General features: G+C 36.2%; 1 protein-coding gene across 2 annotated transcripts in view; it reads right to left on the bottom strand.

Annotated features, from left to right (window-relative positions):
* VPS8 (VPS8 subunit of CORVET complex) overlaps positions 1 to 19196 on the bottom strand; it is a 298981-nt gene that overhangs the window by 78856 nt on the left and 200929 nt on the right. For both annotated transcript variants that reach the window (XM_027109813.1, XM_027109805.1), the window contains 3 exons: positions 8317 to 8397; positions 6554 to 6723; positions 3418 to 3583 (listed from right to left, as the gene is read on the bottom strand). In XM_027109813.1, the coding sequence (XP_026965614.1) occupies positions 3418 to 3583; positions 6554 to 6723; positions 8317 to 8397 (417 nt within the window). The remainder of the gene's footprint in view (positions 1 to 3417; positions 3584 to 6553; positions 6724 to 8316; positions 8398 to 19196) is intronic.

The raw sequence follows: 19196 nt of genomic DNA on the forward strand, positions 1-19196 counted from the left end.
ACTACTGAGCCTGCACACTCTGGAGCCCGTGTGCCACAACAAAGGGCCCACACGCCTCAACAAAAGATCCCGCATGCTGCAATGGTGATCCCATGTGCCACAACTAAGACCTGATGCAGCCAAATTAAAAAAAAAAGAAATATAAAACAGTAAAATATATAATAGCATCAAAAGTCATCAAATACTTAGAAATGAATCTTACAAAACTACCACAAGATTTATATGCCAAAAACTATAAAACACTGATGAAATGAATCAAAGAAGATTTAAATAAAGTGGGAGCTATACCATGTTAATGGATTGGACTCAATATCACTAAGATGTCAACCCTCCCCAGTTGATCTAGATATTCAACACAATCCCAATAAAATCCAAGAATGAGTTTTTTTTTGTAGAAATTGACAGGCTGATTTTTAAATTTATATGCAAAAGTAGAATAGCCAAATGTTAGAAAGAAGAACAAACTTTGAGGACTCACTACCTGATATCCAGATTTACTATAAAGACACAGTATTGGAGCAAGGATAGATACATAGATCAATGCAACAGAATAGAAAGTCTAGAAATAGACCCGCATATACATGGTCAATTGATTTTTGACTAAGGTACAAAGGCAATTCAATGGATAGCCATATGCAAAAGAAAGAACCTCAATCCTTATCTCACATGCTATTAAAAATTAACTCCAAATGGATCAGTGGTTGCCAGGTTTGGAGGGTGGAGGAAAAGGCTGACTACAAAGAGCTATGGGGGACTTTTGAGGGAGGTGATGATACTGCTCTATGTCTTGACTGTAAAGGTGGTTGCCAAAACTTGCAGAAAGTGAATTTTACTGTTTATAAATTATGTATTAAAATACATAATTGCATATAAAATTGTGTTTTTTAAAAAAAGGAAAAAAGTCTATTTTAGCCTCTGAGGACTACCTAGGAAGAAAGAAAAACATCTAATTGGTAATATCCAGGCAATAATACACATGTAATCACAAGTTATTTATCAACAGAATGTAACTGAAACAAAACAAACACTTAAGTGCCCCAAGATGTAAAGCCTTAAGTATCTGCATAAATAAGATTCCCCCATCTGCATTTGAATTCAGCTGGGAAAGATTCTAGAAATCACAGGACCTGTTTTTTCTTTCCTAAATGCAAGCAAGGAAGCATTCTGGATGACTAATAAAATTTTCAATCCAGAAACATATTGAACATCTTTACCTGTATGTCCTGCAGACAGCTCTAACTCCAAAAATGAATTCTTTGTCTTATTCCCAAATATGTTCTTTGTTCATTTTTTCCATCTCAGTAAATGGTACCACCATCCATTTGAGTTTAAGCAAGAAATCTGGGTGTTATCTTTGACTCCTCCCTGTCTTGTCTCCCCCACCAACCAATTTATTTATCACCGAGTCCTGATAATTCTACCTCTCAAATATAGGATCTCTGCTGTAAAGCAGAAAAGAGTACAGAACTAAAACTTGAGCATAATTGAATCTAGAAGGTGAAAGACAGTGGTATGAGATGAAGTTAGTGAGGTAGGCAGGGACCATATTAATTATTTTGATTTTTTGTACTCATCTCAGACACATCTCAAATATGTACTCTTTTCTCCATCCCAACTTCCACCATCCTAGTACAAGTTACCATTCCTTTCCTCAAAATTATTTCAATATTCTTGGTCTCCCTACATCCATTCTTGTTTCCCTTTCAATTCATTTTTTGCACTGCAGTTCTTTTAAAAGTACTATTCTGAAAAAAAAAATACTATTTTGATCATATCATATCATTCCTTCTTTAAAGCCCTTCAATGTCTTCCTGTTTCTTTACCACAAACATAAAAATAATTAATATGGTCCCTGTTTACCTACTAATTTCATTTAATACCATTCTTTCACCCTCTAGATCCAATCATACTCAATGCCTAGTTCCAGCAGAGATGCTTTCTTTGTTCTATATATTGTTCCCTGACTGGAATACTCCTCCTCCTGCCTACCCTTGAGCTTAAACTTTATCTTCTTTTTTTTCCTTCAGAGGCAGCTAACATGGCATTTTGAGGAAGTCTTCCATGACCTCTCATGTCTAGATTAGGTCTACCCATTATCTGCTCTTACGGCACAGTTCATCTGTAAGTACTTGTGGTATAATAAAAAATATTATTTGGCCTTTGTCCCTGGTTCCTGTCTTGTAGTTCCTAAAACTCTTGGACTCTCCTGAGTGAAAAGAGTGCCTTTTGAATGCTAATGAGATGACTGGTACCTGGGGACCCCTAGATAGTTTCAGGACGGCAGCTGGTCACCAGAAAGATCAAGCCATGACTAGAGGGTTAGAACTTTCAGTTCTCCCCTCCCTGTCCTTCCCCCAATCCCATGTATGGGGAGGAAAGAGGGGCTAGATATTGAGTCTAATCACTAACAGCCAGTGAATTAATCAATCATGGCTATGTAATGGAACTTCCAATAAAAAACCCTAAATGCTGAGGTTCAAGGAACTTCTGAATTGGTGAGCACATTGATATACTGGGAAGATGGTATGCCAAGAGAGGGCACTGAAGCTTCGGGCACCCTCTTCCCCCCATGCCTTGCCCTATGCACTTCTTTCATATGGCTATTCCTGAGTTGTATCCTTTATAATAAATGGGTAAACGTAAAGTACGTTCCTAAGTTCTATGAGTTGTTCTGGTGAATTATCAAACCTGGGGGAGTGGGTCATGGGGGCCCCTAAATTTGTAAGTCAGATAGAAGAGCATGTAATCTGGGCACCCCATTTGTAACTGTTGTCTGAAGTGAGGACAGTCTTATGGGAATGAACCTTTAAACCTGTGGAGTCTGATGCTAATTCCTGGTGGTTAGTGTCAGAATTTAATTGCATTATTGGACATCCAGTTGGTATCCAAAGAACTGACAGAATTGGTGTCAGAACTGATGATGGAAAAGACACCAACTATTCAGTGTCAGAAAGAACTTAAGAACACTTTCTGAAAATCTGTTTATAATTTCATTGGTCATAAACTCTAAAAGACAAATGTCCTGTCTATAATTGTATCCCCAGCACTTAGCACAGTGCCTGGCACACACTTCTATTATCTATTGGATGAATATATAAACTAATGCCTATCACTGGAGTGTAGAAATTCTGTCAACTGTTACCTAGGAGAAGCTAGGTCAGGGTTTTTTTTCCCTGGGTCTGATTTTGACTTAACACTGAAAGCTGATAAAACAAAGAGAAAAAAGCAACAGGTCCAACTTTTCACTATGTGATGTTAAGGTCAACTATAGAATAGGGTGGCATAGAGGAAGGACCAGGAAACAGCAAATTAAGTAAATGTGCTGAGGCCTATAGGACCTGAAAAAAAATGAGGCCAGGCCTAAAAGACATTGTTAAGAAAAGACCATCTGCATCTTGCCATGAAAACAAGTCTTACCTGTGATGGGGTTATTCTTCCCTTTTTAACTTCGGATGAATTTTCACTCAACTTTCCTACTTTGTTAATTGAGCTGCATTTGTAGCACGTCCATCTTGTTTGCCCCTCAATTTCTATGGTGCACTCCTTGCTTTGCAGACAGAATGAGTGATACAAATGGCCACAGCTGCAAAATGAAGGCAACCAATTGACACTTTTCATTATCATAAAATCATAAACCTAAGTTGTGTTAGAGTGTATTTAAGAGTGATAAATATTTCCAGTAAGCTGAAATGCACTGATGGGGTATAGGTTAAGAAACAAGGAAGGGGATTTACTTGTTGCTGTCCTCTCTTTTTTAAAATCCAGACTCACGTATTTGCGCACTTAAGTTATGAGCATGAACAGCATCACAGTTCTGATTACAAACCACCAGGGGATGAGTTGAACTTCCGTTAATTTCTCAAACTATGAAACATTTTTAGACAGTTTGAAAAAAAGTCAATTGGGGAAAATCATAATTATATAAGTAATTTGATAATAACATGAGTGGTCTGCCTCATCAAATTCAAGAGTCATGATTTGATTAATAAGCATTTAAAAAATGTCAGTGTTACAGGAAATTCTAACATTATTCCTATGAAGAAATTCCCTACTGAATACACTAAATTACCAAATAAGCCTTCCAGAAATGAGTGTTGAGTATAATTCTAAGTCATCTTCACTGATTCCTCCTCATTTCTCCAACCTGAAATCTTGGACCACCTCAGACATCAATCCTTTTCTCTTCGATAGTCTTTATAATCTTCCTTTTCTCTATCCTCCCCCACATATATATATATATATATATATATATATATATATATATATATATATATGTATAACCATCCATCCATCCATCCTTTCTCTTCTGTAGTCTTTCTCTTCTATACTCTTCTTTCTACAGCCATCCTTGCTCCTTTAGTGATTACTTCCAGTTCCACAGCTTTAAAATACCACCTCCATGCTGGTGACTGCCACACTTATACCTTCAGCCCAGACTTCTCTCCTCAACCTCATCTACCTGTCTCAAGACCTCTACTATGGATGTTTACTAGGCATCTTAAATTTAACATGCCCCAAATTCTTGATTTCCACCCCACTCCACCCCCACTGCACGCTCTCATCCAACCTTCCACATCTAAATAATGGCAACTACACTCTTCTAGTTTCTCAAGCCAAAAACTATTCTTTCTTTCACACCTCATATACAAACTATAAACAGATCTTATCAGCTATACCTTCAGAATATAACCAGAATCCCACCACTGCTTACTTCATTACAATCATCTTGGGCCATCTCTCACTTGGATTACTGCAATAGCTTAACTGGTCATTCTATTTTCACCCTTGGCTTTCTACAGTCTATTCTCACCACGGCAGTCAAAGTGATCCTTAAGCCAGAGGTCAGATCATGTCAACGCTATCCTCAAAAACATCCAATGGCTTTTCATCTCAGAGCAAAAGTTTAACTCTTTATAATGACCCAGTTCCTACATGATTTAGCTGCTGAAGTCATCTCTTATATTTTCCCTTCACTCTGCTCAGGCAACACTAGCCTGCTCCCTTCACTACCCATCAAGTATGCCTAGCATCTGCATCATGGTTTCTGCACTTGATGATCCTCTGTCTGGGGCACTCTCTCCCGATATTGCATGGCCACTTCCTTTAGGTCTCTACTCAAATGTTACTTAAACTTCCCTAATAACTCTTTATAAATTAGTAGCTCCCAACGTTCTCTCTCCTCTATACGATGTTTTATTTTATTCATGGTAATTATTACCTTTTTATTAATTAATTTTTAAATTGTCTGTCCATAATCACCTTAACAGTGTTGCTTTCCCTGACCACTCTTCATAAAATATCTTCCCCCACAAAGGCTATATATCTCACTTAACATGTTTTATTTTTTTCCGTGTTAGTCACCATCTGGCATTTTACTTGTCTGTTTGCCTCTTTCACTAGAGTGTAAACTCCGTAAAAGCAGAACCTTTGTTTTGTTCATGTGGTACCCTACCCCCTTGAACAGTACCGGCATATAGTAGGTGCTCAATAAATACTTGTTGAATGAATGGGCTGTTTGTGTGATGAAAACTACTTCCTCTTCCAACCACCAAATCTACCAATCTTCCTGTATCTGTAATAACAGAAGCCAACACTTATATAGTGCTTACTATATGTCAGCATGGTTACAAGTATCCTATGTAAATTATCTCATTTAATCTTCACGAAACCCTATCAAGTAGGTATCCCAATTTACAGATGAAGAAACTAAGGTGTAAAGAGATGAAATAACTTGTCAAAGTCTCATAGCTAGTAGTGGCAGAGTCAGGATTTGAACTCAAGATTTAAAGTCTGGCTCCAGAGTCCATCTTATATTGCCTCTATCCATATATTCTGGATGAGCTGTCTCCTCCTGAGATCAAACTTTCCATTTTTGCACTAAACTTCCTTTCTCTTTGTACTGTGGCTTTAAATATCATTTACATGCTGATGATTTCTAAATTTATATCTCCAGGACATGTCTCTGACTAGAATAACTGTCTACCTGACATTCCTACTTGAATGTTTAAAGGGCATCTCAAACCTAACATCTCCAAGACAAGACTCTTGATTTCCCCAGCTCCTCATGCCTGTTCCTTCTCATCTTAGAGGATGGTACCACATTCATCCAGTAGCTCAGGCCGAAGATGTTTTTCCCTCTCACTTCACATCTAATACATCACCAAGTTAACACTTCCCTTAAAATATATTCTGAACCTTCACTCCTACCTCTCTCATTCTGCTCAAATGTCACTTCCTTAGACATGTTTTTCCTCATTATAGTGTCTTAAAATAGTACTCTCACCCTGAATGCTTCTTCTTTCCATCCCCTTACCCTGTGTTTTATTTCTCTCCATAGCTCTTATTACTCTGTATTTATTTACCGCCTGACCACCCTAACACCCTTTCCTCCTGACTCCCGTGCAGAATGTAAGGTCTATAAGGGCAGGAACTTTGCCTTGTTTTGTTCACTGGCAGAACGATTGACTGGGGCTGTGTGTCCACGTGTATTTCTGCCTGGCAATACCATACACGCACATACACCATATGTGTCACATTTCCTTCCCTTTCTTACCTAAAGACAATAATTTCATCAGCCATTTCTTGGCGTCTCTTGTACTGCTGCAAACAAATAGAGCAGTAATCCTGCTTGGGATTCAGTCCTCTGGTGACTGAAGCTCTCAGGTTACACAATGACCAATGGAGATCTTGGTTTAGAAGGCTAGTCGTTGTTTCCAGCAGGGTCTATGAAAGACCAAAATAAAAAATAAGCCAAATAAGAAATTGTTCATAAAGTGAAAGAGACAGAGGAGATGAGTGGAAAATAGCACTTGTTTCATTTTCAACCACAATTGAATTGGAATATACTATAAAGGCATAAAACTGATCAAATAAACATCAAAACACCCCAAACTTAAGTGGTTAACTTTAATGTGCAGGGTATTGATAAGTGCATACATCAAGATTCTCAAAATAATTATTAAAAGGCTCTCACCAGTTACTACTGAGAAATGTGTGCTCTGCCATTCTGTGGATTAATTCAGTACTGACGGCTTTCAGATGACTAGATAAACCCAAATCTACTTATTTATTACATTTATATAATGAGTTCTCTCTGAATGGCTCAAAGTTGTGTTGTAACAAATAATAAAAAAAAAAAATCCCTGATTTTTAAATAGAAACTGCATCCATGGCGATATTTCACAGTAACCTCTCACTGGAAAAGCTAATGGCCATTACTCAGTTCTCATCTCCCTTGGGCAGAGAGATCACTGTTTCCTGATCAGCACTTTCAAGCCATTTGAATCTACTCAAGACTGTGACATCTGTCATTAAGTCACATAAAGTTATTTCACAGCTATCACATCAAGTCATTTTAAGGCTCTCTGTGTTTATAAACTATTGTTTACTTACTTCAGTGTGCAGCTGGGTTCTTTTCTGTCAGTCCCAAAGGGGAAGATATACTGCCCATCCTCCTTGCTACACAGCCTGGTCCTTTAACTTTATCTATAACGCAGAACTTTCAGTTCTAATGGTCTGTTTTAATTCTTTCCAATCAACCCCATCTTTTCCTCCTCTTCCAAAGTTCACAAAAAATTTCTGTCTTGCACTCAGCTTTCCTTCTGCCGCCATGGAGTCTGTGCCTGAAGGGGGATCAGCTTCCTTGGGCTATGCTTATTTAGCAAAACTGCAATTCTTATAACATCCTAAGAAAAGCTCTATCACCCAAATTTTTCTTTTTATTCTACTAAAAAAGCAGACAGTGTATCTAACATGCCTAAGTGGCACTTTTCCTAGGTGGCTTCATGAGTCACTTTGAAGTACATGAAGAAAAACATCTGTATACCAAGCTGGCTCTTACTGAGAATTAAAGCTATAGGCAGTTTTGGGTTAAGGAAAGACTAATGACCATTTTTGGTTAGTGGCAATTATCTGTTTCAGAATGTTTAAAAGAACACTAATTTATTTTGCAATTTTTCTATACTCATGCTTCCTTTTCAATGAGTTATAGCTTTGCATTTCATTACTTTCCAAGAAAGTATCTTACATTTTTCATTTGGAAAAAAAACTGTATGTCCCACTGCCAATGAATCAAAAGAATAAAATGAATCCAAACTTGATGCATTTCCACATTCCAGAATATATGTGTATGTGTATATAAAATATATATTAATTAATTAAGGTCAAGAGAAATTTAAAAATTAAAAAGCCATACACTTCAATCTATCAAACTTCCACTAAACAGATGGTAATTTTTAAAGAAAAAGTATAGGTGCAAAGAAAAAAGAACAGCTTCTTTCTACCTTAGAATGGGCTTAGAAATAGAAAGTAGCTTACCTGTTCATAGCTAAAGGTATCCAACATTCCCAGAATAAGTCCCTGGATTTCTCCAAGTTTTCCTTTTCCATAAACTGGGTCCTAATTAGAAAAAAGTTGCAAAAAATTATAATTCTATTCTTGCTATTTTAAAATTACTTTAAAATATAAGTTATCTGAAAAAGCCAAATACTCTTAAGTATTTTGTCTACAGTCACAAAATATTTATTCTTCCATGAACCTTCTGCTGGAAATGCACATTGGTCTCCTCAGGCCATCAAAAATATTTTGGAAAAATAAATAAAATTTAAATGATCCAAGCTCCTTGCTTAACAACTGTCTCTGCAAGTCTAATTAAATTTCACTCTGGTTTTGTTTCTGCAGCAAGCTTCCTTTCCTTCTTATTAAACATCACTTACCCCCTTTTGAGCTTTTATTTATCTGCTACATTAAAACCAAAGTACTCATGAATACTCAGAATCTGTCCAACTCCCGCTGTGACCCACATTTGTCCACCTCCTGGTCCAAGCCAACTAAGTTACATCAGTTTAGGAGATGAGTTTCTGAATCCAAGCAACTTTCAGTTTTCCAAAGCTTTTCTCAATAAAGTCACTACTGATAAACAACAGATCCCTAGACACCCAATCTTCCTACATTGCTTTTCATATGTCAACTTGTTTGTTGTACACAATTTGAAAAACACTGATGTATACAAAAATAAAACCGAACTGAAATCCAACCACCTGGAGATAAACACTTGATTTTTTGAGATATATTATTCCAGTCTTATTTCTGGGGAAGTAGAGAGAGGGACGTTATTTCTTAGTGTACAAAATTTGAGTATTTCACACAATACTTTCGTAACTTTTTTTTCTTAAATAGTATGTTGTGAGCAGTTTCCCATATTATCAAATACTTTGTAATAGTAAGAGTATGAATAATGTGAAAATGCCATGTGTTATTCAACCATTCTCTGTTGTCAGGGATTTAAGTTTCCTTCCCCATAGCCCACATTTAAGTCCCACTCACTATTATGCTAGTGGCTGTAAATTTTGGTCTGAATCTCTGAGTCTTTCTTAGGAGGAGATTTCAAGAAAGGGGATGAATTACAGACTCAAAGTATTTTTATGGGTATTGATATATATACTTCACCCTTGAATAACACAGGTTATAAGTGAGCAGGTCCACTTATATGCAGACTTTTTCCAATAAATATATAGGAAAAGCTTTTTCAGATTTGCAATATGAAAAAACTCACAGATGAACCATGTAGCCAAGAAATATCAAAAAAATTAGGGTTGTCATGAATGCATAAAATATATGTAGATACTAATCTATTCTTACATAGGCATAAGGTGAATGATATTTAATATAAAATTAATAATCTGTTAGTTTTCTTACTGTTTTATAACTTTGCTTTTAAAGAATTACATTACTGTATAGTATGCCCCTCTCCCTCTCCCTCTCTGTCTCTCCTGTAATTGGAGAAACTGTGTATCAGCCTATCATCACAGGTAGGATGTTTTTTAAAAAAATTTAACAATGTTCCAATACTGTATTATGAATATGACTATAATATCATAAAAATTTTTAATGCCATAAAAATTTTATAACAATTCATTCATTACTGTATTGGCTAGGCTACCGTGAAGCCACCGTATTGATTACACTAGGCTACCATAAGACAATCATATTGCTGCTTCTTTGTTTTAATGCATGAATTGTCATACCTGTAAATATGAATTTTTTTCACATTATCTTTTCATTTTTAATGTCTAGTGTTAGTAATACATATAGTATCAACTGAGTTTTGTATCATATAATATTGATGTAGGTACTGACAGACAATTCATCTTGTAAACAGATGATGTAAACTTAGGCTATTGATAAACATAGTAAGTACTGTAAATGTATTTTCTCTTCTTTATGATTTTTTAAATAACTTTTTCTTTTCCCTAGCTTACTTTGTTATAAGAATACAGTAACAATACACATAATGTACAAAATATGTGTTAATCGACTGTTTATGTTACTAGTAAAGCTTCCAGTCAACAGTAGGCTATTAGTAGTTAAGCTCTGGGGGAGTCAAAAGTTATACATGGATTTTCGACTGAGCAGGCGGGTCAGCGTCCCTAACTCCCACGTTGTTCAAGGTCAACTGTAGTGCGTAATTGCTCTACCAAAAAGTTGTATTATGCAATTTCTATCTACATCAGCACATTTGTGCGCCCATTTTACTGCACCTTTGGCTAGGCTGGGAATTATAAAAATTTGCTAATAAATGTGTATGTCAAGTCTATTACTTTACTGTAACGTGAGGCTATACATGACATAAATGTCTCTTCCATGCTAAACAGGGGAATCCAACTATACAGTAATGATAAAGGGAGCTGCTATTTATTAACTGCATAGCACACGCCAAGTACAATGCTAAGCATTTTATATATACCACATCACTGAATTCCTTCCAGAACATTTATAAATGAAGAAATTCAGGCTCAGAGAGGTTAGGTAAAATTCTCTAAGAACGCAACACTATTAAGCAGATAAGCTGGGATCTCAATCTAGGCACTTCAGAAACTATGTTTTTAAGTAACACTACACTGGTCTCCCAAAGATGGACACATAAGCTAATAAAATAAATAATAAATTAATGTTTACTAGATGAGTAACAAATATGAATAACTACATGATAAACTAATGTATGCTGGAAAATATAGGTAACATTTCTGGCTACTTATAAGGGAGTAGGGATTATTAAAATCTTGGTACAGTAACTGTGAGTTCAGATGTTAAGAAGAAAAAAAAAGACTGTGGAGCAAGAAAAACTTAGGAGACAGGTTCAGAAATGTGAGAAGAAATTTGCGTTCCTGCACTTGTTACAACATAGTCTTAGGACTTGCTGTTTTTCTCTCTTCTATGCTCTGATGTTGTTTCTTAAAGACTGGATAGATGTGGTTCCTAAATAAGATCAGTTTTCAGTACTTTTAGCTGGTCAAGAGCAGCACCAGATTATCTGCCATAGGTTCCTGGTCCCTGATGCTGAGGTTATGCTGAAGAAACCAAAGGTAGAGAATAACTACACATTTGTTTACTAATTAACAAGTTTACTTTGGGCTTGAACAGATCACTTAAATTTACTGGGGAAATCTGTTTCACTATGCTAAAGATACCTGTGAAACATGCGCAGAACATTTGCAAAAGACAAGACTACAGATATCTCAGACTAACTCTTTACCAGAACAACTCAGGCCATATACTCACAATATAATCTTTTAATTTTCTTTGCATAAAAACAGAACCATGTTAATGCTTCTGAACTTACACTCAATTATGTTTTTGGTCAAGCTCTTAGTAAATACATTTACTTCTCAAAGTATCAATGGAGAGTGTAATACTTTATTATAAACACGTTGTAATAGCTATTCTAACACGTCCACACATACACAATACATATGAACATAGCTCTAGCACAGAAAACTTCTGTCACTTGTTTATAACAGGGTGGTTTGGGGAATAAAGAGGTCTTGAAAATGTTAAATTCTGGGAAAAGGAAGAAATCTTTATAGGTCATGTCTATATTTATATCAGTACATTTCACTTTAATATGCATACTTTAAAAGCAAAATCATGAAAATAACCTCATGCTGGGACAACATATAAATTACACAACGCAAAAGGGAGCTCAAGGCTTCTGGCACAGCATGTACACAATACACTAGCTTTTCAAATTATTTTCCAAATATGTCAGCTGGATTCTTCAGCAATAAATAACTGCTGAGGTTTCTCTTTAACTTGTTCGTAAACTACAAAAGAAGAGCACATTTAGGTACTTCAAATAAACTTGTTTTTTAAAAAGCACACTAAAAAACATGTGATGAGCACTTTTTTCCCCATTGTTTTCTTTCTTTTAAATTGAAGTATAGTTGATTTAAAATACTGTGTTAGTTTCAGGTGCATAGCATAGTGATTCAGTTATTTTTTTTCTGATTATATTCCATTATAGGTTATTACAAGATATTGAATATAATTTCCCATGCTATACAGTAAATCCATGTTGTTTATTCATTTTATATATAGTAGTTTATATCTGTTAATCTCATACTCCTAATTTGTCCCTCTCCCCTCCTCTCTCCCCTTTGGTAACCGTAAGATTGTTTTCTATGTCTGTGAGTCTGTTTCTGATTTGTATGTAGATTCATTTGTATTATTTTTTTAGAATCTCACATAGGAGTGATATCATACAGTATTTGTCTTTCTCTGTCTGACTCACTTCACTAAGTGTAATATTCTCTAGGTCCATCCATGTTGTTGCAAATGGCAATATCCCTATTGATTTCTGATACTTATTGTATCATGTATGTGGTTTGCTATAAAATTAAAATTTTTACTAATCAAGCATTACTTTAAAATATGAATAATGCCCACAGCAGGTTAGCATATAAATCATTTGTATTAATTCCTTCCATATAACAGTCATGAGCAGCTTCTCAGAAGCCAAACATTACTTTCCCCATAGAGCGAAGATCTGTAAGAGCCAGCAGTGCAGAATGTATATAACATAAATATGGTCCCTTAAAAATATTAACTTATCACCTAATGTTCCTGAAATAAACCTGTATAATTCAGGTTCCAAGTATCAGTTTGAATAAATATTTAGAGGTCAGGAAGATCTTTGAGAACCTCTTATCAGGTGACTATCTCTTCTGGAAAAACTGTAAATATCTGAGCAATTATGCATCTAAATAAATGTGCATCTAAATATCTTCTCCCCAAGAGACCTGATAAAGTGAGGTAGATATGAAAAACACTATGGTTGGTGTTAGGTACAGAAGGCCGAAAGTTTGGAGTTAGAAGACCCAGGTTAATGTTCCCACTTAATAACTGGGCAAATTATTTAATTTTTTGAATGCCACTTTCCTCTTGAGAACCACAAGGATACCACTACTTCCCCAGCATAATGTACACAGAGATAAAGGAGATAAAGAACACAAAAGTGCTTTATAAACTGCAGAGGACTACTCAGAGACGTTAGATGGTTGAGCCAACTAATATTTACTGAGTATATACTATGTTCCAAGCACCCTGCTAGGTGGTGGAGATAAAGCAGCAAACAAGATGGAACTCACGTCTAGAGGGGCAAGCCTATGTGAAGGTGAGAGTCAAAAAAAAGAAAGTCTGTACTTATTCTTGTCGATGGTTTCTTTTGCTGTGGAAAAGCTTTTAAGTTTAATTAGGTCTCGTTTTTTAATTTTTGCTTTTATTTCTTTGCCTTAGGAGACAGATCCAAAATAACATTGTTCAGATTTATGTCAAAAAGTGTTTTGTAGTGGGAAGCAGCCGCATGGCACAGGGATATTGGCTCGGTGCTTTGTGACAGCCTGGAGGGGTGGGATAGGGAGGGTGGGAGGGAGGGAGATGCAAGAGGGAAGAGATATGGGAACATATGTATATGTATAACTGATTCACTTTGTTATAAAGCAGAAACTAACACACCATTGTAAAGCAATTGTACCCCAATAAAGATGTTAAAAAAAAAAAAAGTGTTTTGTTCTACCTATGTTCTCTGCTATAAAGTTTTATGGCTTCAGGTCTTACATTTATGTCTTTAATCCATTTTGAGTTTATTTTTGTATATGGTGTGAGGAAATGTTTTAATCTCATTCTTTTACATGTAGCTGGCCATTTTTCACAGCACCACTTACTGAGTAGACTGTCTTTCCTCCATTGTATATTCTTGTCTCCTTTGTCGTGGATTAATTGACTGTAGTTGCGTGGGTTTATTTCTGGATTCTCTATTCTGTTCCACTTATCCACACATCTGTTTTTGTGCCAGTATCACACTGTTTTGATTACTGCAGCTTTGCAGTATAGTCTGAAGTCCGGGAGTGCGACACCTCCAGCTTTGCTCTTTTTTCTCAAGATTGCTTTCGCAATTTGGGGTCTTTTGTGGTTCCAAATAAATTTTAGATTTGTTCCAGTTCTGTGAAAAACGTTGTGGGTGGGACTTCCCTGGTGGTGCAGTGGTTAAGAATCTGCCTACCAATGCAGGGGACACGGGTTCAAGCCCTGGTCCAGGAAGATCCCACATGCCGTGAAGCAACTAAGCCCATGTGGCACAACCACTGAGCCTGCGCTCTAGAGCCTGCGAGCCACAACTACTGAGCCCGTGTGTCACAACTACTGAAGCCCACGTGCCTAGAGCCTGTGCTCTGCAACAAGAGAAGCCACCACAATGAGAAGCCTGCACACAACGGAGAGTAGCCCCCACTCGCTGCAACTAGAGAAAGCCCAAGCGTGGCAATGAAGACCCAGCACAGCCAATAAATAAATTAATTAAATAAATTGTTTTAGAAATGTAGGTATTTTGCCAGGGACTGCATTAAATCTGTAGGTTGCTTTGGGTAGTATGTACATTTAAACAATATTAATTCTTATAATCCAAGAACACAGGATATCCTTGCAATTCTTTGTATCCTCTTCAATTTCCTTCATCAATGCTTTATATTTTTCAGAGTATAGGTCTTTCACCTTGGTTAAGTTTATTCTTATTTTATTCTTTTTGATGCAATTTTATTTATTTTTAAATTTTTATTGGAGTATAGTTGCTTTACAATGTTGTGTTAGTTTCTACTGTACAGCAAAGTGAATCAGCTATGCATATACATATATCCCTTCTTTTTTGGATTTCCTTCCCAGTTAGGTCACCAGAGAACACTGAGTGAAGTTCCCTGTGCTATACGGTAGGTTCTCATTAGTTATCTATTTTATACATAGTATCAATAATGTATATGTGTCAATCCAATCTCCCAATTCATCCCACCTCCTCCTTTCCCCCTTGGTATCCATACGTTTGTTCTCTACATCTGTGTCTCTATTTCTGCTTTGTAAATAAGAGCGACTATACCAATTCTTTCAGATTCCACATATATGCATTAATATACGATATTTGTTTTTCTCTTTCTGACTTACTTCACTCTGTATGACAGTCTCTAGGTCCATCCACATCTCTACAAATGACCCAATTTCGTTCCTTTTTATGGCTGAGTAATATTCCATTGTATATATGAGTCACATCTTCTTTATCCATTCATCTGTCATTGGACATTTAGGTTGTTTCCATGTCCTGACTACTGTAAATAGTGCTGCAATGAACACTGGTGTGCATGTGCCTTCTGGAATTATGTACAGAAAACTCATAAATAATGAAATTGAAACTGTGATTAAAAATCTTTCAACAAACAAAAGTCCAGGACCAGATGGCTTCACAGCAGAATTCTACCAGAATTCTTCTCTATATTTAGAGAAGAACTAACACCTATCCTTCTCAAACTTTTCCAAAAAATTGCAGAGGGAGGAACACTCCCAAACTCATTTTACGAGGCTACCATCACCCTGATACCAAAACCAGACAAAGATATCACAAAAATAGAAAATTATAGGCCAATATCACTGATGAACACAGATGCAAAAATCCTCAACATAATACTAGCAAACCAAATCCAACAACACATTAAAAGGATCATACACCATGATCAAGTGGGATTTGTCCCAGGGACGCAAGGATTCTTCAATGTACACAAACCAATCAATGTGATACACCATATTAACAAATTGAAGAATAAAAACCATAAGATCATCTCAATAGATGCAGAGAAAGCTTTCAACAAAATTCAACACCGATTTATGACAAAAACGCTCCAGAAAGTGGGCATAGAGGGAACTTACCTCAACATAATAAAGGCCATATATGAAAAACCCACAGCAAACATTATTCTCAATGGTGAAAAACTGAAAGCATTTCCTCTAAAATCAGGAACAAGACAAGACAAGGGTGCTCACTCTTGTCACTGTTATTCAACATAATTTTGGAAGTCCTAGCCACGGCAATCAGAGAAGAAAAAGAAACAAAAGGAATCCAAAATGGCAAAGAATAAATAAAACTGTCACTGTTTGCAGATGACATGATACTATATATAGAAAATCCTAAAGATGCCACCAGAACACTACTAGAGCTAATCAATGAATTTAGCTCAGTCGCAGGATACAAAATTAATACACAGAAATCTCTTGCATTCCTATACACTAACAATGAAAGATCAGAAAGAGAAATTAAGGATGCAATTTTAAATGGGATTTTTTTGGGGCTTTCTTTTTCTGATAGGTCACTATTAGTGTATAGAAAAGTGAAAGATTTCTGTACATTAATCTTGTATCCTAAAACTACTGAATTCATTACTAGTTCTAATGTTTTTTGGGTAGAGACTTTAGGGCTTTATATATATATAGTACCATGTTATATGCAAATTGTGACAGTTTTACTTCTTTCCTTCCAATTTGGATGTCTAAAAAGACATTTCTTTTTCTTGTCTGACTGCTGTGGCTAGGACTTCCAATACTATATTAAATACAAGTGGCAAGAGTGGGCATCCTTGTCTTGTTCCCAGTTTTAGAGGAAAGGCTTTCAGCTTTTCACCAGTATGATGTTAGCTGTTAGTTTGTCATAAATAGCTTTTATTATGTTGAGATATGTTCCCTCTACACCTTTTCTTTTTCTTTTTTTTTTTTTTTGGTTGCATTGGGTCTTTGTTGCTGTGCGCAGGCTTTCTCTAGTTGTGGCGAGTGGGGGCTAATCTTTGTTTTGGTGCGCTAGCTTCTCATTGCAGTGGCTTCTCTTGTTGTGGAGGATGGGCTCTATATGCATGGGCTTCAGTACTTGCAGCATGTGGGCTCAGTAGTTGTGGCACGTGGGCCCTAGAGCATGTGGGCTTCAGTAGTTGTGGCATGTGGGCTCAGTAGTTGTGGGTCATGGGCTCAGTAGTTGTGGCTCATGGGCTCTAGAGCACAGGATCAGTAGTTATGGCACATGAGCTTAGATGCTCTGCAGCATGTGGGATCTTCCCAGACCAGGGATCGAACCCATATCCCCTGCATTGGCAGGTGGATTCTTAACCACTGCGTCACCAGGAAAGTCTCTCTACACCAATTCTGATGAGAGTTTTTATCATGAATGGATGTTCAATGTTGTCAAATGCTTTTTTTGCATCTGTTGAGATGATCATGTGATGTTTATCCTTCCTTTTGTTAATGTGGTATATAACACTGATTGATCCACAAATACTGAACCATCCTTGCATCTCTAGAATAAATCCCACTTGATCATGGTGTATGACCCTTTTTATACATTGTTGGTTTGCTAATATTTTGTTGAGGATTTTTATGTCTATATTCATCAAAGATATTGGCCTGTAACTTTCTTTTTTGGTAGTGTCTTTGGTTTTGGTATGAGGGTAATGGTATCCTCATAGAAGGGATTTGAGAGTGTTCCCTCCTCTTCAATTTTTTGGAATAGTTTGAGAAGGACAGGTATTAGCTCTTCTTTATGTGTTTGGTAGAATTCCCCTGTGATGCTGTCCTGTCCTGGACTTTTGTTTGTTGGGAGTAATTTTTTTTTTATTACAAATTCAATTTCACTACTTGTGATCAGTCTGTTCAGATTGTTTATTCCTGATTCAGTCTCAGCAGGTTGCATGTTTCTAGAAATCTGCCCATTTCTTCTAGGTTGTCCAATTTGTTGGCATATAACTCTTTGTAGTATTATGATTTTGTGTATCTCTGTGGTATCAGTTGTTATTTCTCCTTTTTCATTTCTTATTTTATTTGGATCCTCTCTCTTCTTGTAAGACTGGCTAATGGTTTATCAATTTCGTTTATCTTTTCAAAAACCAGCTCTTGGTTTTACTGACCTTTTCTATTATTTTTTTATCTCGATTTTATTTTCTCTCTCTTCTTTAAGACTGGCTAATGGTTTATCAATTTCGTTTATCTTTTCAAAAACCAGCTCTTGGTTTTACTGATCTTTTCTATTATTTTTTTGATCTCAATTTTATTTCCTCTTCGATCTTTATTATTTCTTTCTTCCTGCTGACTTTGGGCTTTGTTTGTTCTTCTTTATTTAATTCCTTTAGGTGGTAGGTTAGGTTTATTTGGAATTTTTCTTGTTTCTTGAGGAAGGCCTGTATTGCTATAAATTTCCCTCTTAGGATTACTTTTCCTGCATCCCACAGATTTTGGAAAGTTGTGTTCCATTTGCATTTGTCTTGAGGTATTTTCTGATTTCCTCTTTGATTTCTGTTAATTTTTTATTTTGAGCAATTATAATGTGCCTTGTAGTTTTCTTCATGTTTTTGAGTTTGGGGTAACTGACCTGTGCTAACAGTTGTCAATAAATTTGGAAATTTTCACTTAATATTTCTTCAAATATTTTTTTCTGTTCCAACTCTATTTTCAGGACCCCAAGTACATGTATTTTGGGTCACTTGAAATTGTCCCACAGCTCACTGATACTCTGTTGTTTTTTTTTCCTGCTTCACTTTTCTCTAAGTGTTTCATTTTGGATAGTCTGTATTGCTATGTCTTCAAATTCACTAATCTTTTGTTTTGGTGTCTCTGCCTGCTAACTCCAATATCCAATGTCATATCTGGGTTTTATTTTCTAACTTCTTTGCATACCTTTTAAGTTTTAATTCAATGTCATACATACACTGTAAAGTTTTACACTGTTGGAACCTAGATATTTTTGTATTCCTCAAAATATTTTTAAGCTTTGTTCTGGGATGTAGTTAAATTACATGGCAACAGTCTGATCCTTTAGGTCTTGCTTTTAAGATTTGAAAGGCATGACAGGAGCTATGTTTAGTCTAGGGCTAACTGTTTCCCACTATTGAGTACTTCTGAGTACTCTACCCAATGTTCTGTGAATTATGAGTTCTTCTGATCCTATTGGTGAATAAGACTCTATTGTTGGCCCTGTGTGAATATGGGTATTATTCCCTCTAATCCTTTCAGGTGATTCTTTCCCTGGCCTAGGTAGTTTCCTCAGATCATGTACTTATACTTGA

This window comes from Aethalodelphis obliquidens, unplaced genomic scaffold (genome assembly GCF_003676395.1).
Source record: "Aethalodelphis obliquidens isolate GAN/ISIS:26980383/991018 unplaced genomic scaffold, ASM367639v1 scaffold1, whole genome shotgun sequence".
Taxonomy (NCBI): domain Eukaryota; kingdom Metazoa; phylum Chordata; class Mammalia; order Artiodactyla; family Delphinidae; genus Aethalodelphis; species Aethalodelphis obliquidens.